This window comes from Acartia tonsa, chromosome 11 (genome assembly GCF_053477335.1).
Source record: "Acartia tonsa isolate MP-2025a chromosome 11, ASM5347733v1, whole genome shotgun sequence".
NCBI lineage: Eukaryota > Metazoa > Arthropoda > Copepoda > Calanoida > Acartiidae > Acartia > Acartia tonsa.
The window spans coordinates 7,661,978-7,684,536 of NC_137270.1; the positions used below are offsets into that span (position 1 = coordinate 7,661,978).

The 22,559-nt window shown below is 28.1% G+C and overlaps 2 protein-coding genes across 2 annotated transcripts; one reads left to right on the forward strand and one right to left on the reverse strand.

Annotated features, from left to right (window-relative positions):
- Positions 1 to 11,483: 11,483 nt before the first annotated feature.
- Positions 11,484 to 22,294, forward strand: LOC145332795 (uncharacterized). Its single transcript, XM_080177853.1, has 5 exons — positions 11,484 to 11,533; positions 11,772 to 11,831; positions 12,030 to 12,107; positions 12,184 to 12,464; positions 22,150 to 22,294. The coding sequence occupies exons 1-4, from the start codon at positions 11,510 to 11,512 to the stop codon at positions 12,442 to 12,444; spliced, it is 423 nt and encodes a 140-aa protein (XP_080033979.1). The 5' UTR covers positions 11,484 to 11,509; the 3' UTR covers positions 12,445 to 12,464; positions 22,150 to 22,294.
- Positions 14,544 to 18,172, reverse strand: LOC145331085 (uncharacterized). Its single transcript, XM_080175711.1, has 4 exons — positions 18,121 to 18,172; positions 17,432 to 17,473; positions 15,033 to 15,402; positions 14,544 to 14,683 (listed from the first exon to the last, which is right to left on the reverse strand). The coding sequence occupies exons 1-3, from the start codon at positions 18,142 to 18,144 to the stop codon at positions 15,034 to 15,036; spliced, it is 435 nt and encodes a 144-aa protein (XP_080031837.1). The 5' UTR covers positions 18,145 to 18,172; the 3' UTR covers positions 14,544 to 14,683; position 15,033.
- Positions 22,295 to 22,559: the final 265 nt, after the last annotated feature.

Sequence of the window (22,559 nt, forward strand, 5' to 3'; positions counted from 1 at the left end):
TTTCACTCTTTTCAATATAAACCCTACAGTTTTGGTCAAAAACTAACAAAAAATGACCCAATTCATGTTCAATGACAATGACAATATTAAATTTTGGTTTCTACTCACCTCTCATGAGCAATACAGCTCGAGTCCTAGTCCTTGTGGAAAATTTTTCTCTAAGTGGAGAGTGCATATTTTATTACAAATTAAGACAGTTTTGTCGTTTTTTTGAAAAAAATAAACTGTCTGAAGTACTTGAAATCTTGTAGATAGACCCATAATGTTTAAAGTTTTTGATAGGGCATATAAAGACCTTTCTATAGACGCCTTAACCAGATTTCTAACTCAATCCTTACCAATTTGAAATAAAAAAGACAGACCCATAAACAAAAAAGAACAAACCGTCTTAAGTACTTAAAATCTTGTAGATTGACCCAATAATGTTTAGAATTTTTAAGGGGCACATCAAGATCTTTCTATAGACACCTTAACCAGGTTTCTAACAAAATCTTAGCCATTTTGGCATCATTGTTTAATGGGTCTATCTTTTTTATGCCAAATTGGCTAGGATTGAGTTAGAAACCTGGTTAGTCACCAGGTAGATACAGGATAGATTTCAATCTTACAACTAGATTAATTAGCAGATTCATAGATTTATCTGATAAATAAATCCACAGATCCATAAAAATAATTTATCAAAAGATTTAGCAAAATGTTTATAGAATCATTCAAAGATTCATTGATAGATTCTTTGATAGATATTTTGTTAGATCTATTGACAGATTTATTAATAGATATTTTGATAGATGTTTTTATTGATATATATTGTTAGATTCATAACAGATTTATAGACTTAATTGATAGGTTTATAGAATTATTTTATTAGATTTATTTATAGATTTATTGATAGATTAATTGATAGATTTTTTACTTGTCTCTAAATCCCTGATTTAGTACGCTGCTTTCGAATGGGATTGACGGGCGGACGGACGAAACTTTTGTTGAAATCAGGGATTTTAGGGATAGATAGCTGAACTTCTAAGAAAAAAAAATCAATAAAACAATAATTACGTCTTGATATGATAAAACATTTTAAACAAATAAAAATGTATTGAATAAATATCGTGTTTATCTGTCGGTCAGAGAAGCTTGATATAGTCCTGGACAGAATTTTTTTTATTTTTTTTTAGGGGGAGGGGAGGTTGCTTTGTTAAATCCTTCACAAAAAAATAGTATTACCCCCCCCCCCCCCCAACAAAAAAATTATAATAAAAAAAATGGCGGAGGTACCTTTCCTTTCTTGGGGCGAAGTCCAAAAATCTAAAAGAGTTTTAAACAAAAATTATCAATATTTAATAACTAGAGTTGGCTCGATATAACTATCTCCCTATTGGCTAGTTTTCTATATGCATATATATTTCTCAATAAATCTATTTTCCTCACTCGGCATTACTATTTAAACGGAAGTAAATATTTAATAATTTAAATGATCTTAAAAAGATCTTTTAAATTATATTTTTTTCTTTACATTACCATCACCAAAGGGTTTATTATATGATTACAATTTTAGTTCAATATTTGAACACACAAAGTGTCGCCACAATCGAATTCTTTTAAAACAGAGTTTTCTTAAATTTATTATATCATAAATTTGAATTTTCTTTTTTATGATTAGAAATTAAATACTTCATTATAATGTAAATAGCAACATGAAATGAAAAAAATGAATTTGTTTTTAATAAAGTAAAATAATGGGTCTTATCGTTAATAATAATAATAATAATGTTTATTTGGTGCTGCTAGGTACCCCCTAGCTTAGGAGATAGCACATACAATACTCTAAATTGCTGCTATCTATCGACAATTTAGAGTTTACATTATGATGTTTAGTCTCATACAAAAATAAAATAATATATACTAAGAGTTTAATTATTAACTAAATATAAATTGGTGGAATAAAAGGAAAATTTTCAGGATATGCACCAGGAGCTACAGAAGTACTATCTTGACCAAAATGGGGATAGTGTATTTGATTCCTGAAGCCCCTTTTTAAGGAAGACAAAAAGAAAAAAAGAACATAAAAAATTAAATGTTAAAGGGAAAATCAAAACTTTAATTTAGTTAAATTGAGTTGTGAGGATGGTAAAAAAAAAGAAAAACACAAATAAACATTTATATTATGTTAGAGAAATCAGTAAATAATAAGAAGGATGAAAAAAATAGATTAAGGATTTTAGAGAAAAAAAAAACAAAATAAATCAATTATGAAAGCAAAGAGAGTATAAAAGGAAAAATTATAAGATAGATCATAATTTTAATACCATATTTTAAGTTTTAAAATTTCATTGAAGATTAATAAGTAAAGTTTTTATTTAAAAAGAAAGGAGAAAGAAAAAAACACATAAAAAGGGAAAAAAAGCAATACTTCAAGACTTTGTCATTCTATTATTTTATTATTTTTCAAAAACAGAAATTTATCAATTCAAAATAATATCTTATTAAAGAATGCCACTTTGATCTTTGCCCTGTATTCAACCCTCCCCTCCCCGCCCAAAAAAAACAAACAACAACACTCCCCTCCCCGACAAAAAGACAACTCCCCCCCCCCCTCCTTAAAAAAATCACTAGGTTTTTTATGAAATCAATTTTTAAGATCTGTTTATGCACTCAGAACAGTTTTCTCTATTACAAATAAAATTAGGTTTTTCCAACAAAAAATCTTTAAGTTTCATACAAAACTGTTTTCTTGACATAACTGTGCTAAAAGTATACATAACCTCGTCATTATTATTATCATTTTCAGGATTAGGATTAGTATTAGGAATAATGATTTCATTCCATAACTTTGGTAGATCAGAGTAAGGGAATTTTTTAAATGTCTCAAGTCTAACAAATGGAACATTGTACTGTTGATTATTTCTAAGAACTCTTGTTGTTCTTGTGCTATTTTTAATCCATAAGTTATCAAAAGAACATGGAAGCCTATGATTAACGTAATCAAACATAAATTGTAATTTAGAATAGACAATTTGTTGAGTTACAGGAAGAATTTCTAAATTTTTAAATAAAATTGTAGTATGTGCATTATATTTTGAGTTGGTAATTATTCTCAGTGCTTTTTTTTGCTGTTTTACAATTTTATCAAGAGTTGATGCTGCTGCACTTCCCCAAATAGGGGCACAATATGTAAGATGACTATGGACAAGTGAATTGTATAGAGTTTGCAATGCTTTTCCACCAATAATATGTTTTGCAGCATTTATAGCAAATAATGAGCGTGAAATCTTTTTATTTATCATATCAATATGATATTTAAAGTTTAATTTAGGATCTAGATAAACACCTAGAAATTTAATTGCAGGAGTTTCACTCCTTGAGTTGACATATGAAAGTTTGTGTACCAAATTTGGATCATTTTGGTTATCATTATTGTGATCAAGATTAATACTAATGCTATCAAAGTCAATTGTTGATTCATCTTTTGTAAATATCATAAATTTAGTTTTTGATGGATGTAGGTTTAACTCATTTGTTCTAAACCAATAAGTTATTTTTCTTAATTCAATATTAAGAATATCAATAATATCATGAAGGTTTTTACCCGAAATTAAAAAACTGGTATCATCAGCAAAAAGTAATGTAAATAGAGTAGTACATTTAGCTAAGTCATTGATATAAATTAAAAATAGTAAGGGTCCTAAAATAGATCCTTGAGGTACACCTTTGTCAATATATTTCATATTAGACTTTTCATTGTTGATGTAAACAAATTGTTGTCTATTTGCTAAGTAATTTTTAAACCATGTCAATTCTGTACCATTGATTCCAAGCTTAGAAAGTTTGTCCAGCAAGATTCTATGAGAACAGCAATCAAAAGCTTTTTGTAAATCACAAAAAACTCCAACTGTATACTTTTTATCATTACTATTCTTTACAATTTCATTTATTAGATGAAAAATGGGCTGTATGGTTGACTTTTTTTTCTGGAAACCATATTGATGTTTGTAAATAAGGTTATTTTCATCAAGATATGCAGTAAGTTTATTTGCAACTATTTTTTCAAGGATTTTTGAAAAGATTGGCAAAAGACTTATTGGTCTATAATTAGACATGTTACTTAAAAGATCAGATTCTTTTGTTTTAAGTTTGAAAATTGGCAAAACTTTGGCTATTTTGAGCTCATTTGGAATGTTGCCTGACTGTAAGGATAAATTTATAATGTGAGTAAGAGGAATAGCAATATTTTCAATGATTTTTTTCATAAGTTTATTAGAAACACCTAGCATGTCTTGGCTTGATTTAGACTCTAGACCATTTACAATTGTTACTATATCTTTAGGCTGAATATGAGTAAATGAAAATATGGAGTCAGATGCAGTGGTATAATAAGTGCAGTCTCTATCTGATGGATTTATTTTAGTTGTTATATCATCTGCAATGGTTGTAAAGAATTCATTAAATTTGTTAGAAATATCTTTCCCCTCCTTATAGCAAACCCCATCACTAAAAATTTCAGTTATGACTGAACTTTTGTCATTGTGCTTGTTCTGGGCAATGAGAGTTTATTATGGATTATTGGAGCACTATGAGTTTTCAACGAATAGTCATTGGAAAACTTGAGCTCGTTTATAGACATTTATTTCCTATATAGATCTGACATGGATCTTGAAGCAATTAAGCAGGCCGTTTTGTACAGGTTAAAAATTGGAAGATTTCATTAAATAAAAGTTATCGCAAATATACTTAGTAAATAAGGTTAAGTAAAATATTCTGTTTTACAGTTTACTATAATTATTATGTTCTTTGAAATTCGCTATTTATGTATATAGATGCCCTTGTTAAATTATCTTGGTCAAGTATTAGTTATTTCTCGCATCGTATTATAAACGGCTTTCCGCGGATACAGAATTTACAATTATGAGATTAAAACACTAGTTTTTTTAGCCCAGAGGTGTCGAAGGCAATAACTAATAAAACTGGTTTTAATCTTATGATTGTAAATTTTAAATTCGTAGAAAGCTGGATATAATACGATGCTAGACATAGTTTTTTTTCTTATGGATGAGAACCGGTTCCTATCCACCGGATTCGAATGAATACGAGAAAAGTTATTTTTTCTTCCAGTTGACTATCCCTTAAAACTCTGTATAAAACTATTGCGCGATCAGCGAGCAAACAATTTAGTAAACAAATACACTAAAATATACATATATATGGAGAATACGTGGATATATTGACAGCAGAGAATATGTCGTCAATTTAGGTTGCTTAAAGTTAAATGACATCATTTATTTGTCACTTCGTTCATCCAGTAGGAGGAGATGAAAAAATGGTGGTTGAGGGGGGGTATATTTTAGCTAGCTAAGAGTATCACTTCATTAGAGTATATAAAATCTGGTGCAACATCCAAGTAATTATATATCGACTTACACTAAACATAGACACATTAAATTAAAGTACCCACACATTTCGCTGTGTTGGAGTACAGTAACCGAATTTTAACCTAAAAGTGTCAAATTTAGTAGGTACAGAAACAGATAGATTCTGTGTTCAAAAAAAGGGGGGGGTGATTTTATTATTATAAAGTATAAAAAATAGGGGGGGGGTGTAGGTTTTCGTTTGTTAGGTTAGGTAAGGTTATATTAGGTATTGTATAGCTAGTAGGGATAATTCACCACAGGTATAGGCCCTGCGATGTGAGATTCAACGATTTACAGGCTCTTTAAGAGAAATCACCCAGAAACCGGACAACCGGAAAACCCTCTACTATATAGCTCTCAGAAGTTGCTTTCAACTTTCTTTTTTACAGATCATTCTGTTTCTGTACTCTAATATTGCCAAATTCTGTGGATCCTCTAATAAGCATTCATTTAGCATGTAGGTTCAACAAAAATTCATTTACGTGCATGTATACATAGGTAAGAGTACATTTATAATGTACAAGATATATTGTGTACAAAACTAATCATGAAATGACTATCATATATGTATATATTTCAAACAAGGGTAATAAATTTCCTAATTGATGAAACCAATTGAAAAAGAAAGAACGTATTAATTAACTGGTAAATCCATAATGGTAAAACAATTAATTTAATTGAAAAGCACTCAATTCAAAGATTTGTTTTGACTGACTAAAATCGATTTTATTTAACTTTTTTCGTATATTTCTAACGGTTAAACACCTAGCCTCTAAGGACATCTCAAAAAACAATTTCCATTAATAATGGATAGGGCTGTAATTATTATATCTATGTTTAGAGGTTAGATAAGGAATAAACATAACTAAAATTATGGTAAAGCCGCTCTCCTATTGATCTCATCTGAATATATATAATAGTTGGAATTACACAAAAATACCAAGTGCTTTTTTTTCTGAAAGACATTTTGCTCGCGTCTTAAAAGACAAAGAGTAAACATTAAAAAGTAATCAAATTTAATATTGAAACAAGCAAGAAACAATTGAAACAATTGATTATTCTTTTAGCAAATATTCCCTTGAGCTAATAATATAATGATAATTATGAGAATAGTTATTCATCAGTTTGTATTATAGACAGCTTTCTGCGGATATATTAAAGTTATCAAACTAGTATGAACATTTCTATTTTAATATTCGTAGAAAACTGGCAATATTGCGATACGAAACAAGATTTTTCCAGTATGGCTTAGAACTGGTTCTAATCCAGCGGATATTAATTTAATTGGAAGGCTTGCTGCAATAACTATTTTAACATTGAAATCATAAGATCAATTCATTTTAAACTGTTTTTAACCTATTTTTAAAACGTATATAAAGAATATACTATGACACCAGTAGAATCAGACTGCAGAGCCTAAATTTGAATTAAATCCCCTATAAACTTTTTTGGGGGGATTTAAATATTAATTTTTACTGTTGCCGTGATCATTTTGACCAAAGCAAAAGTTTTTTTTTTATTTGGGTAAAATTCGTAGCTTTTAGAGTGTTTTGGTTCATAAATATTGTATTCTGGTATAGAGTAAAATTAGGCCTTATGATTTTACTATAAAAATTCACTAAAAAGTTAATTCTTTATAATATATCAACGAATTAACATTAACATGTTTGTGCTCTCTCACTTATTTTAAAAACATAAAAAATGGCTGTAAAGGGTTAAATGACAACAAATGTTTATGCAATACAACAAATTTACTTTTGTCACATATACAAATGCGTTATGAAATAAGATTATTCAAACTTATTTTTTAAAATAATCTAGAATGTATCTTTTATGTGTATGGTTTTCATTCTTTTCATTTTAATTAAATAAAAATTATTTAACTACATTGGAAATAAGTCACTTTGTGAAAACACTCTTTTTTTGAATTGTTAGGAATTGAAATAAAACAAGACTTCTTATTGGTTAGATTTCAGAATTATTTGTTTTATTGTAAATGTTAGATTTTTCAATGAAATTAATTGTTTTGGAAAAAAGAATTATTTCCAATGAACAGAGCAATGTTTTTTTTTATTGTATCAATATAAAGTGAATTATATAAAAATGTTCTGTAAGCCACAATATTACCCGAAGTAAAAAAAGAGCTTTTGCTTCGGTCAAAATGATTACAGCAACACTAAAAATTAATTTTTAAATCCCCCCAAAAAAGTTTATTGGGGACTTAATTCAAATTTGGGCTCTGCAGTCTGATTCTATAGGTGTCCTAGTATATTTTTGAACCCCCATTCAAAAATATGTTAAAAACAGTTTAAACATAAATTGCTACTAACAATAGTTTTAATGTGGACATTGCGTTTTGATGACGTTATAGAGTTGCAATGCATAAAAAATATACCTCACTTTTACAGGAATCTTCATAAAAGGTTTGAAATAACAAGAGAATTCTACAATTAGATCTGTTTTGCACATGCTTAATTTTAGAAAAAAGGTGTATCAACTTTTTCACTTTTTATTTAAGATAGCTAGCCGGCTCTTTTAGTAAGTAGTAGATGTAAAATTTTTCATAGAATTCAGATATGCAATCGGTTTTTTTGTAGACCTCTTATTTTTTAAGTAATTTAAGTTTAAAAAAAAAATAATTAAGTCGGTTTTAAGGTACTAAAACGCAACAAAATAAAAAAAGAAAATGGCCAGTATGAACAAAAATAGTAAGACCTTACTTTTAAAATTCTGTTGAGTAATTATTGAAAAAATCAATTTCTTTAATCTCGGTTTAATAAAAACTTTAAACCTAAATATTTTATCAAACAGACATAAAAAATATGGGTTCATATATACCTTTAGAATCAGAAAAATATTATGAATCCATTCTAAGCGAAATTGAAAAAGTTTTAAAAAATTGTAATAAAAAATAAAAAAAATAAAAAGTTTATTTTAAGAATTGTAACTACTAAACTAGCCAATCACAAATCGCGAAGCTTAACCTATAAAGTTAACCAATAGAATTACCAAAAAAAAAGGAGAACGTTCATACAATATATACAATAGATACCACAATAAATATAGTGATATTACAGAACATGTAAAGAATGAAAAATTATGAACAAATATGCATCAGTCTGTTTATAAACTTCAAAACAATGCAGTTAAAAATACATTATTGTTTCTTGTGTTTAAAAAATATCTGCTACATTGCATTGTCTTTTGTTTAGGTTTTGTTCAGGTTTTATTCAAGCTAACCCTTTAAAGCCGAAAATTATGATTCTTAAAATAAACTTATATTTTTTATTTTAGTTTTATAAAAGTTTTTCAATTTTGCTTAGACTGGATTCGTATTATTTTTCTCATTCTAAAAGTATTTATGAACACATACTTTTTATGCCTGTGAGAGGATATTTTTAATTTCAAAGTTTTGATTAATCCGAGGTTAACAAAATAGATTTTTTATTTACTTAACAGAATTTTAAAAGTAAGGTGTCAAATTAAAGATCTTACTATTTTTGTTCATACTGGCCATTTTCTTCTTTTATTTTGTTGCGTTTTAGTACCTTAAAACCGACTTAATTATTTTTTTTAAAAACTTAAATTACTTAAAAAATAAGAGGTCTACAAAAAAACCGATTGCATATCTGAATTCTATGAAAAATTTTACATCTACTACTTACTAAAAGAGCCGGCTAGCTATCTTAAATAAAAAGTGAAAAAGTTGATTTAACTTCTTTAAAGATTTCCTTTGATGTAGGTTTTTATCCTTGCTAATACAATGTATAGCCTATTTAAAAAACTTACTCGGGCAGAAAATTATTAAGCTCTGTTTTAAAGCGAAGCTTTTCAATAATAATGGATAGCAAATCAAATAAAGTCTTTTAACAGGGATAATTATCTCTATAAGTAGCCCAACAGAAATAAGCTGAAGGTTTAAGAAGGACAGTAAACTATTTATAAACAGTGGACATACCATCATAGATAGATAGAGATGCTAGGAAAAACTAGATCTGTATAGTGGTTGCGCAACAAAGAAAGAAAGGAAGTAAAATACCTAGCATTAGTAAATCAAGGATCTAAAAGGATAAGACAATTTATGATAAAGTGATGTACAATTACATCCCAAATAATGACACACAAAATTATCCCTTCTGTACATTACAATTAAAGTTGTTGAAAAGTTTGGACACTCGACCTAATGAACCAACTAATCAAAATTTATTAAAATTAAAATTGTTAAGCCAATAAATAAGAAAAAAAACTACTATAAAACTTTGGGGACTAGTTTTATAAACAGCACAATGTCCCCTACCTTCCTGATAGTAAGTACATTCAACCCAATTTTAACCCAGGGAGTAAGGGAGGGAACAATGGGCAATTAATTCAATTTAAGAGTTATGAAAAAATATGAAATCCAGATTAATCCAGAAAAAAAGAAGAAAATTATAAAGGTAGAGTTAATACAATACAAAAAACTATAAAATAAGAAAAGAGTACCAAGAAAAAAGCATTCATTTGAAAATTAGATTACAAGCACATCAGACTGACATAATCATTCTGTAATTAATAACTATAAAAATCTCCCTGAAACCCATAGCCCCATAACCCAAAATTTAATTGGGTTCTTCGAATGATTATTAAACAAATATCACAATAAAGTTTTTATCTATAAAATTATATTTTCTGGAGAGAAAAAAATTGTTAAAACCAGCCACATCATAACAAATTAAGTTTATTGATACTTGTCTGCAATATTCAAAACTAACACACGAGTTGCGGCATTTGTTACGCTATTACCCAAAGTCAGTCAGAAACTGCTAAATTCTTGTACATTCCCTTTAAGCCAGTACCCAAAGTCTAAGACCCCTAAAAATTGAATATTCGATCCATTGTCCCCTCCCTTACTCCCTGATTTTAACCCCTATTTACATATCTGGAACAAACTAATTACAAATAAAGGAGGGAGAGAAGGATGGATTTCAACTTCAGCTACACCTTTTTTTCTGCAACTTATTTCATGAACTGCTAAAAGCTGAATTTCACGCATAAAATTGCAATAATATTAAATATATACCATAGTACTATCTTTCTATCCTTGATTATTGAGACTGTTTGAGGGGATATTTTAATAAAAATCTTGCCCATAGTCTTTAGATCAATAACCAAATTGAAAATATTGTAAATATTAATCAATAGATTTAATTCTGCTTTAGAAAAAGAAATCAAATAAGATAAAAACCATCCTGGGACATATGCAAAATTTTTCCAAATGAAATAACTCAATCAGTTCTGTAGTTATCGAAATCTTGAGCTACAGACAAAACAACCTTACTACGTACTTAATATAATGGGAAATATGTTGCCTTTACAAAGATAAGTTTGATAAAGTAGCAAATTGTTAGAAAGTATACTTCTAGCTTTTTAATCTAATGAAAGGCAAAATTTAAGGACAAATTCCAAATTGTGTCAAAAATGATTCATGTGAAGTCATAAAAATGAGGGAAATAAGAGGAGAAGTGGGAAAGAAAATCCCTAAAAAATGGATAAATCCTCATATTTATGACGTCACATGGATGATTTTTTACACAATTTGGGCTTTGTCAATTTAAGAAACCAATATTTATTTTGACAAAATCCAAAAGTATAAATTGCTCAAAATATATTATGTACTATAATTGTTTTGAAAGAAAAATAATAATACAAAATAAAACAATGTAAAGATGACTCTGAATTAATTTTTTGATGTAACCAAAAACACAATAGAATATTTTTTATAATTTAAATGAGTGCAGTATTAATGCATAAATTAAATTAAAGAAAACAAATGCCCAAAGCAAATGTAAAAATATAATTTTATCATATTAGGCTGGACCAATTACTGTATGCATGTTTTATGCTATTGTCATATCAATTAAATTCAATAGGCCTTCTGTATTTTTATAAAATACAGTTTTACAAAATAAAGATTTATTTTGAAAATTTTATGTGTTTACACCAACAATGCAAGATATAATTTAGGGAAGCTAGATTCTAAAGAACAAGGTAAAAATTCCAAATGCGGTATTTAAGCTATGAAAATTCTTTATCGCTACCAGGTTTACAAAAGCTTGTCAACAATCAACATGCAACTTAAAGCAGTAGCCTTGGTAAGTTACATCTTAAAAAATTATCATTTTATGGCAACTTTTGTGCTACTTGATACATTTTATCTATTTCCAAGACAGCTATTTTCGAACAATTTTTAATATAAATTATGAATATGCAATATATACTTCATACAATAATTTATTAAATACTGTGCATCAGTGAATATATTGAAATTTTGAGATAAAAAGTTTATTGTATTTAAAAAAAGGGAAAATTAATAAATGATAATATTTCTAGTTGTTCATTGTGTGTGTCAGCTTAGCTCAAACTGGACCTAAAAACAGAGATTCGGGGAAGGTGAGTAATTTTTTAGTGGCAAAGCAACTCTATAAATGTTTGTTTCAGACTGTCCTTCAGTTGGTAATGCTAAGGTTATTTGATGATACAATACAAGGATGCGCTCAAAACCCTTATTAGTAGTGTATAAGTGTTAAATGGGATAGGTGGCTTATTATCTGTTGCTTTAGTCGACTTTTATTGATTTTTATATTTTAGGTTGGTAGAGAAGGACGTGAACACTTCTATAACAATAAGTTTCCCTTTCCTCTAAAAAAACTTGAACCTCTACAAAAAGTAAGACTTTCCTTAATAGTTTATCTAATAGCAAATTTCAATGAAATAATTTACATTGTATATTTTTGTTTCAAAGGAGTCTATGGAAAACAGTTTGGCTGATAAGATTAGGGATTTCTTTGGAACTACAATCTCTGGCGGAGTTTGTACTGTTCAAGAAGGCTTGGTATGTCTAGCTAAAGAGGAGGTTTCAGGAGCTGTAGCTCAATGTTTTGAACCAGCAGATCATTGTACAAATGAAAGTTGTGTTGAAAACGTAATTGGACCTGAAAATTCCTGTTTTTCTTGCATCTGTGTTGTTGCTTTCCTATTGGATATTCCATGCTGCCCAGTGTAAAGATACTACTCTTGAGTCAAGTAAGGAAAACTTTCTTAACTTAAATTTTTCACAATAAATATGTATACTTTAAATTAACAACTCAATGATATTCAATTTTTAGTTTGGATAAAATTGTGGGATTGAAAAGCCAACCAACCAAAATCCAATCAAATAAAATAAAGAGTATAATTCTAATAAATTTTAAAATGATAAAAAAAGTATTAATGTCAACAAAATCAAATATGATAATGTTCTATTTCTAAACAAGTTTGTTTTTAAGGAAAAAATGTTTGATAATAATAGCAATACTAGAAACTTTCCTAAAAGTGATTTAAGAAAATTTACTTTTCAACCTTCATAAATTTGTTAGAATTTGAGAATCTACTTTGTTTATATTTATTTTAAAATAAGCGTGTGGATATTTTTTAAAAATTAAGTATAAAAACTATCTAAAACTGTTATAGTATTATTTTATAAGTTTTGTTGTCATCAATCGGAAATAAACTTTTATCTTATATGTTATATTTGTTTGTTTTTTATTGTAAATGTATTAAATGCCTGCCTTAAAAATTTCATTTGATATAAATTGATAAATATCCAGATGTGTTCTGATGAAAGTCATGTTTGTGTTTATTATGATAAGTGATTATACATTTTGAGTTTTCAACATTGAAAATCTTTATCACTATGGTATTGATAACCTTTCCAAATTCACAGCCTATTTTTGTAAGAATACAATAGATGTAATATTGTAGGAGCCAGACACAATTCTATGCTAGCTATGCTTACTCTAACTGCATCATTTAAGTTAATAGTAATTTTTGTATAAATGCTGACTTATTCTGTGTGTAAATAAAATGTAAGATAGAATTCCTTTCTTATAATTAAAATGAAAAAAACTAACAGTTTATCTTGCTTAACCCCTTACTATTATGTGATTGGTGGGCTAAGCAGGACTGTAGAACCACATCCCACCATAGTTGGAGACATAGCCTACTCATGTACCTATAATCTGTGTTTTTATCTGTATATTGTTATATTCTTCAGTTATTGGCTTACTTTTGATTTAAAAACTTTTTAATACTTCAACATAGTATGCTTTATACTTCAGGAATAAAGCTGTTATCTTGATAAGTACTAGTGACGCTACTCTATAATTTGCACTCGTTCTGCCATCCGTTTCGCGGCAGGATTCACGCCGCTATGATAAAATATGTATGTTCCTTTTATAAGTATTACTGTAAAATGCTGGCAAAATATGTGATTAGTTATAAAATGTACATAACTAATATTTAAATCTAGGTGTACAAAATAGGTTTATCTATCTTTCATTGTAGATAGAAATTAATTAATTTTCAATGATATCAGTTTATTTTTATCATGACCAAGCAGTGTCTGATTTTCTTATTTCAAAATTGATAAATTACAACGAGAGTAATAGATGCTCAAATATGATGAAACACGTATTTTTATATTATTTTGTAATAACTGTATTAACGATAGTAAAAATTTTGAAATACATACATACGTAAATCATATTTCATTCATTAAAAGATAAAGAATCACTAGCATTGTTGATTTGGGAAACGTTATTTTTAATTTTGCCTTTTTGTTGTTTTTAGTGATTAGGGTATGGCCGTACGCCTTCCTGTCACTGTGTCATTTTACATGCACTGCTTTAATTTATCTTTCCTATTTATCCAATTCTATCCTCCAATATTTTCTGTTTTTGTTGTTAATAGCCCTGATTCTCTACACTACAAGCTCACCCATAATTCTCGTGAAAGCTACTCGACGATTATTACATTACATTACAAGCATATTGTTTAAGATGCTTGATAGGTAGAACCCTAACTTTATACAGATCTCCCTACTTACAACCTAATGGTATCGCAGGGAATGTTGCCTGATTATATTCTTACACTTAACAACTACATTTGTCAACCAAGTTTTAAGTTTTTTTCAGTGTTTTTTTGAGGAAAAAACATCAAAATAAAAGATACTTTTTAAGGACATGTTTAATTTTTTAGTTCTTGATTATAAAGAAGCTTCACTTATATTAATGTAACTTTTTGTATCATTATTCCAATTTTTGTTAAAAAAATAGTAAAAAAGTATAAAAGAAAATACAAATTTATTTTATTCCAAATAAAAAAGATTTAAACTGAAAATTACAAATTTTTTTAAATCCAAATTCTTAAAAGATAAGAGTTTTATCCAATCCAATCCATGAGGCTAAAGGCAATAAGTCCATAATCTGAAAAAATAAAGATAAAAAATAAAAAAGTTTCATATATATATATACATACCAAAACTGTTTAGTAAAAAATTATTATTTCATGTGCAAAATTATATCTGTCACTGCAATCCAAATACTTTTTCTACAGAAATTTTAAAAAATGTAAATATTTAATCTAAAAACTACATTAATTGCAATCCAGAGCTCAATTTAAAAAGACCTGGAGGGAGGTAACATTAGACTGTAAATTATTCTGGTAACCAATGATTTACAGAGAGTCTATTTTGTTTATTATTAGTAGTAGTTGAGGTAGTTGTAGAACCTAGGTGTATTTCTTGTAAGTTTTGACCCAAAATAAAAAGCTTACCTTATGCAGAAGACTTTTTGCATTTGTAGCTTGGAAAAAAGTGTTCCATAATCCTACAGAGACAAGGATAACATGCACTTTTGACACCAATGGCGGACTTGAGACATTTTTCTATGCCTTGCAATGTATGATACTTAGCCTTGCATTTTTTGTAAGTGGCATAAAGACTTTTGATACATTTTGCAAGCTCAATTACTCCACACTTTCCGGTAGAATCTCCAGGGAAAATGATATCCACTTGGTCTTCAGACAAATCAGCATCTGCAAGTCTAGCCAACAACTCAGCTTTACTATCCACACATTGTAACATGTCATCATTGCCAGTTCCAATCAGACCAAACGTCGGACGATAAGCCGGGCCATATGATTTCTAAAAGTAAAATGTAAAGTTTGCTTTGTGAGTTTATTTAAGTTCAATGATTATGATTGGTTTAATTCTTGGTATAGCTTTTACATTTATGAAAAAAAAGATTGTTGGTAAAGTAACGCCTATAAGACCACCAGTCCTTAGTTTACATAGCCTTTGTTTTAAAGTCCCATCTGTATAGTTATACAGTAATGAGTAGTGCATGTTTTTAGTCCAAGGCAACATATCCCTATTCTCATACAGTTAATGTCACACGCCTGACACATAAAAAATAGGTATCATTTCTACAACTCTAGTAAGACTCAGAGTAATTTAGACTAAGAAAAAATACCTCCTATATAGCAAGCATAAAAATTATGAAAAGTTCAATAAAATAAAGTCACAAACAACCTTTTATAAAATATATCCTCCTTGGAATTTTGGAAAAATGTTAAACTTACCAACCATATCTAAAAGTTTTTATTTCAATTACTTGACCAGAAGCAAACTTTCTATTTTTCAGCACATAGCAATAAAATGACTGTAGATTTAAGTGTTTTGTTCATTTTGTTTTTTGTTGGAAACAATAAGTAATCACTATAAAATTGTTTTCTATGGTACTTTGTTTTTTCATAAAGCATAGAATTTTTTGTAATTGAATTTCAAAAAATAGGGTCTACTAGTGACAGAATTTCAAAGAAAAAATTCGGGTATTTGCTTCATGCTTGCCTCAGGCTTGCTTCATGTGTATTCACGAACGAGAGCAGTTGATTCTAAGCACCTTCAAGCAGTGATACTGAATGTTTTTTTTTGTGAATATACTAGGGTTATGTTTAATAATGTTTAATGATATATTTTACCATGGTTTTATATTTTCGAAATGTTAAGTATGTTGTAACTATATATTATCAGATGTTTTGTTGATTTCAAACTGCTGTGTCACAAAAGTAAACTTTTTCAATGAAAAATGTTAATTTAGAAGAAGGGATGGTAACTTGTAATATTATAAATGTAATGTTATTAGTGTACTTTTGTAATTTACAGCATTTAATTATGTTTTGGCGTGTTATTTTATTTCAACCTATAAACTCAACAAAACATTTGATAATATTTCATCAAAAAAAAATGCTTAACATTTCAAAGTTTTATCTATAGAAAATCATGGTAAAACTTATTTCTTTTAGATGGTATAACTATATCAAACACTAGTGGCTTCACCCCTAGCCTCTAGGGGCTTTTTTTCTGAAGGTTCAGGTGACAATTTAAAAAATTTTGTTTACATTTTTTTTAGATATTTTCTGTATTTGAAAACATTTTATAACTCTTTATATCATTTTATAACTCTTTATAACATTTTATAACTCTTTATATCTTTTTATATTTATTTATATTGATTTATATTATTTTAAACCTTTGAATTTTTCTTTTTTTTATTGTTTTTTAAATTTCTTTAATTTTCAATTTTTAATTAGCCATTAGCCTTTTTGGGGCTTCGCCCCTACAGGAGAAGGAAGTTTTCACAATCTTTTTGAATTTGATAAAACAAAGTTTAAAAGAAGAAAAGAAATTTAAAAAGAAGAAAAATAATTGAAAATATAAAGAAAATATAAAAAAGTATAAAAAAATATAAAAAAATATAAAAAGATATAAAAATTTATAAAAATATATAAAAACATAAAAAAAATTAAAATTAGAAAAAAATATGAAAAAATTTTTTTGGGGGGGGAAATTTTCATTTTTGGGGGGGGTTTGGGGTGTCCCATCCCCCAAGAAAATAGCTTAAAACCACCACAGGACCAATAGGTATATACCTTGAAGAGTAGAATCCAATCGGTTCAGTGGTTACCGAGAACTTAAGCTTCAGACGGACAGACAGACGGACGGACGGACAGACATCATTCTACTTTGTATTATAGATAACCATAGTAAATTCACAAAAAAAATATTTAGACTCACTGCTAGAAGGTGCTTATCGTTCATGCACCAAAAAAATGATAGATTTAAAGATTCCTAATATATCTATAGTAAATAATTGATTTACAAAAAAACTTACCTTCTCTGTAGCAAATACAATGCCGGAGCCAACAAAACAAAACTTAATCAAAAACAGATTATGTTTAAGTCTATTTTCTTTTTAGCAGCGAGGCTATTCCAAATAATTTCCATCCGTCCGTAAGACACAAAGTGAGGGAAACGGGATTTTCTCTAATCATATTTTAAATAGAAGACTGAAACATTTTGTTAACATTGCCATCATTACGGATAATAATTAACTATAAACATCCATTGCGGTCGGACTGCTTGTTAGCATGTTTATTGGCAATTTTATAATTTTCACAATTCCCCATATCTTTTGTGTTTATGGTCCAATTTTTAAATTTTTTGTAGATAAACATATCAAAATTATATTTTCCGTTGTTCTGAGCATCAGGAATATAATTTACTGTTATCATAAAAATATAAATATTTAAAGTACAAATTTAAGTTTGGTCAGTACAAAGATGACGTTAGTTTGATAAAGTACAAATACATACACGAATTGTTTTTAACAAATACTCTTTACATCTCATTGTCTGTATTCTTATCCATGATTGTTTTGCACTTTGCTCCTTATGGATGTTGTCATCCTTACTGAATTTCAAATCAAGTGAAATATAGAAAATTGTTTAGGCAAATATTAATTTTAGATTAAAACGAGTTTAATCTTAATAATCATAAATGTCTTATTAATAGTTAGCTTACCAAAAGTAATTCTTTGAAAACCATGTTGATTGTTGAAAAGTTTGTGGAAAACTTGGTTAAAATCAACAATCAGCATTGCTTAAATAGTGCACCTTATTCTAAGCATGTTTCATAAATCTTAGCTTACCTCATTCAGTTTTCTTGATTTTATTTTTAGTGAATTTGAACTTTTAAACAAGGATGACAACATCCATAAAAGCGAAGCACTAAACCGGTAGGACAAACTGTCATGAACACTTGTATAGTGTCAGAACTTAATAATCAGAATATAAATGTATAAGAGTCGAAGCAAAATTGTAAGTAAATTTAATGAAAAACTGATTGATACAGAATAATGTTTATGAACATAATTACATTTTTAGGACTTGATTATAGAGTTCCTTCGCTTATAATATTGTACTTTGTTGTCCCAGGAATCAGTATACAAACAATCAGATCAATCGGATAATTAGATCACATAAAAATTTGTTATTAAAAAGTAATGGACGTACGGACATTCTGGTAATGATTATATAGTTGATACGCTTTCTAAATCGTAACTAACTACTACAGGAATCACTATGCAAAGTTTGAAATCGATAGGACAATTCTAACATGCCTAAATTAATGAATAAAGCTATCAGTTAAGGAAGGACGGATACAGAATAATGTTTATGAACATAATTACATTTTTAGGACTTGATTATAGAGTTCCTTCGCTTATAATATTGTACTTTGTTGTCCCAGGAATCAGTATACAAACAATCAGATCAATCGAATAATTAGATCACATAAAAATTTGTTATTAAAAAGTAATGGACGTACGGACATTCTGGTAATGATTATATAGTTGATACGCTTTCTAAATCGTAACTAACTACTACAGGAATCACTATGCAAAGTTTGAAATCGATAGGACAATTCTAACATGCCTAAATTAATGAATAAAGCTATCAGTTAAGGACGGACCTACATTAATTATAGAAAAGCTTAGCTTTTAGAAAATACTTGTACACATTTTTAAAAATAAGATACAATAAAGTTAGAACAGCAGTTTTCGCTTTATACCTATTTAGGGGTTACACCTGATTTAAAATTTGAACTTCAAAATGTTGGAATAACAAGGATGACAACATTAATAAAAACAAAGCTCTTAAACGGTAGGATAAATGAACATTGAACATTAACAAAAGTTGAGTGTCAGGACTGAATAATCAGAATATAAATGTATAAAAGTCGAAACAAAATTTTAAGTAAATATGTTGAAAACTGCTTAAAAATAGGATATTGTTTAAGGACATACATACATCCTTAGGACTAGATTGTAGAGATGCTTCGCTTACAACATTGCACCTTGTTGTCCTAGGAAAAGTTAAAATAAACATGTTTAAAATGGACGTATAAACATTTTGGTAACGAATATATAGTTGCTACGCTCATAAACGGATTAGGTCTGAATAATATCAATTGTTAAAATTTCTTTCGATTTTGCTTGCAATGAATTTATTCCTCCTTGAATATAAATGCAGTTTTAACCGTCTTTAATAATTGCAAAACACACATGCCATTGAATGCATTATTGAGTTGCATCAATAATTAATGCCAAGACATCTGTATATTGTTTATTTTCATTATATTGTTATTGTAATTTAAATACAAAGATAGTACATGCATTGCATAAGGCAAATATTTTTTTAAAAAGTTGTAAAATTCATAATTCTTAAATTTATTTTTGAAGTTTAATACCATAACCATAATTGTGCCTTTTGTATTAACAATCTAACATTTAAATATTTCCCATTTTTACTCTTTGAAATTTTTATTCTAGATAAGAAATTAGTTTTAAAAAGTTAAGATTGTGCATCAGCAAGTTTCATGCATATTAAGAGATATAAGTTTTCCAGAATTTTAATGTAGGGAGGAGATTTGAAATCTGCATCAAAATTTAAGGATTTTTTTATAAAATTAGTTTTTTGTATAATTCTTTATCTAAAAGCGGAAATACATATTAGTTAATTAATTTTGACCAATTGGATAGGTGGATTTTAAACTACCTGCGCTCTAATTGGTTGAATGATGTACGACATCCAATCAGAGCGCTGATTTTTTAAATCCACCAATCACGGATGCCAAAATTAATTAACTTAATTTGTATTTCCGCTTTTAGATAAAGAATTATACAAAAAACGAATTTTATAAAAAAACCTTAAAATTTGATGCAGATTTCAAATCTCCTCCCTACATTAAAATTCCGGAAAACTTATATCTCTTAATGCATATTAAGAAATTTTAATGCAAGATCTTTATGGAACTTTGTAAAATCATTTGTTTTGTAACTTTTATCATTTTGTACAGCAAAAAAACTTTTAGGAGTTATAAAAATTGTTTTTATTTGCAATTTTAGCAATCTTTGCATGACATGGCTATTTGTGGTCTTGTAACTTGAATAATAAGCTTGTGTATACACTATAGTGGAAAAGTTGTGAAGGGAATTTTAATAAATATAATATATCTAGATAATCCCATTATTCCAGTGAATTTTATTTAGTATACATGCATTATAGTACACAATTAATTAAAAAAGCAATAGATTTAAGCTTTGTATAATGTATTCTTTAGATAAATTTGACTATGTGTAGACTTTGGGCACCGTCACCCTCAGAGATGTAGGGCTAACATGGCAAGATTACATCGTCAGGTTAGTTAAAAATTGGCTGGTTTGGGTACAGGGTAGCTTTACAGTGATAGGGCTGCCAACAAGAAATAGCAAAAAGAAAAATCAAAATCTCTTATTTTTAAAAAAGAAATGTGGGAGAAAAAAGTGCTCTTCAGGGACTTTAAGGGAAAGATTTTTTATCTTGTGAATTCAGAAAATTATTTGGGGAAAAAAATCTCACCCTCTACAAGCAATTACTGTTAGAAGGTAAACTCTAAAAAAAAGGGGACAATGTTTATTCGTAAAAGAAACAAGGATCTAAATATAAATATTATATGAATATTTTTAAAGAAAACCTGAACACGCCCTCGTCTAGCTAATTGTATGTAATTAAGTAATTAAACTAAAGGTAATAATATCTAAAATGTTTTTAATAATTAATATGTTATTAGCATACAAAGAAAAATACTAAATAATTGAATCTATATAAAATGAGCTTATTGTTAATTTTCAAATAGTTTCTGTGCAGCATTTGAACATTAAACAATGGGTTTCAAAGGAATTATCTTAGCTGTAAGTAATTTTGAACAAATTTTGACCCAATCCTCTCAACCTATTTCTAATTAAAACAGCGATGTCTGAATTCTATTCTCGAATGCGGCTTATTGTATTGTAGGTAACTGGGGCTTATTGTATTGTAACCATGCTGGCTGCGGCTGATTTGAAATTTTATGGCTAAGGCTAGGGGTGGCTCACATAGTGTGGCTGAATGTGGGTTAGGCTGTTCTTCATCCAAGCTGCCCAGCTTTCCAAATTCCATAAGTTGTGTTTAAGCTGTTTTATTGAGTTTTTCAGCAGATACAGCCGCTAAAAGGCCACTATATTGAGCGGCTTAAACTGATTAAGTAATTTAAAAAAAAAAAATTGATATAAACATATTTTTACAAAATAAATATAATAAAACAAAAAATAATCAGATTTTAGTAAAATATTGTAAAAATTGAAATTTTGGCGTTGCTACAAAAGGTCTACCCCAATTTTAGATCTAATCCTACAAAAGGTCTACTATAAAGAAGGTCTACCCCTACAAAAGGTCTACTATACAAAAGGTTTACCCCTTCAAAAGGTCTCTTTTGTAGCAACGCCGAAATTTGTAAAGGAAGATATTACAATTGAAATATACAAACCCTAATTTTATTTCCTTTCTTTGTGCATTTGTTCTTGAGTCTTAAGTTTGCCAGTGTGATATTTTGTGTACTTATATAATTTAGGTTAATTGGACGACAAGGATAGTATTTTTTATCAAATCTTATTATAATTCTTTCTTTCATAATTTACATCCTTAGCAATATTAATCTGATTAAAAACAAAACATTAATTGTTTAAAATTTTAGGAACGTTACAGGAAGAATCCCACAGCCCAATGAAATGGATTACTGCGTATCTTATTCTTAAATTATGTTTTAAAAAATTGTAGACGGAAGTAAAATGTTTAATTTATTTTTATTACTTATGAATTGGAATAAATATTTTGGCTAATCAGGTCTTCTTTCATTTAATCACTCTATCTCATTTCGGAGGGGTGAAGTGCTAGCCCTTCCGGCTAATGATTTTATCGCACCGTTATTAACCATTAATTAAAAACATTGATAACGGTAGAAAATCAGTAAATGTTATAGAAGTGCATAATTTGCAAGTTACTAAATTAACTATCCTTAAAATAGTTTTAAACACTCAAATCAATCCTATTTTCATTAAATTCTTTACTAAGATCATGAAAATTCAGCTTTCAATAAATATTAGT

Bases quoted from the DNA above. Each gene is read 5' to 3' on its own strand.
- LOC145332795 (XM_080177853.1), top strand. From the start codon at position 11,510: ATGCAACTTAAAGCAGTAGCCTTG. The intron at 11,832-12,029 runs GTGAGTAATTTT...TTTATATTTTAG, and splicing joins AAAACAGAGATTCGGGGAAG to GTTGGTAGAGAAGGACGTGA. The intron at 12,108-12,183 runs GTAAGACTTTCC...TTTGTTTCAAAG, and splicing joins AACTTGAACCTCTACAAAAA to GAGTCTATGGAAAACAGTTT.
- LOC145331085 (XM_080175711.1), bottom strand. From the start codon at position 18,144: ATGGTTTTCAAAGAATTACTTTTG. The intron at 17,474-18,120 runs GTAAGCTAACTA...TTTTTGATTAAG, and splicing joins TTTTCAAAGAATTACTTTTG to TTTTGTTTTGTTGGCTCCGG. The intron at 15,403-17,431 runs GTAAGTTTTTTT...TTTTACTTTTAG, and splicing joins TTGTATTTGCTACAGAGAAG to AAATCATATGGCCCGGCTTA.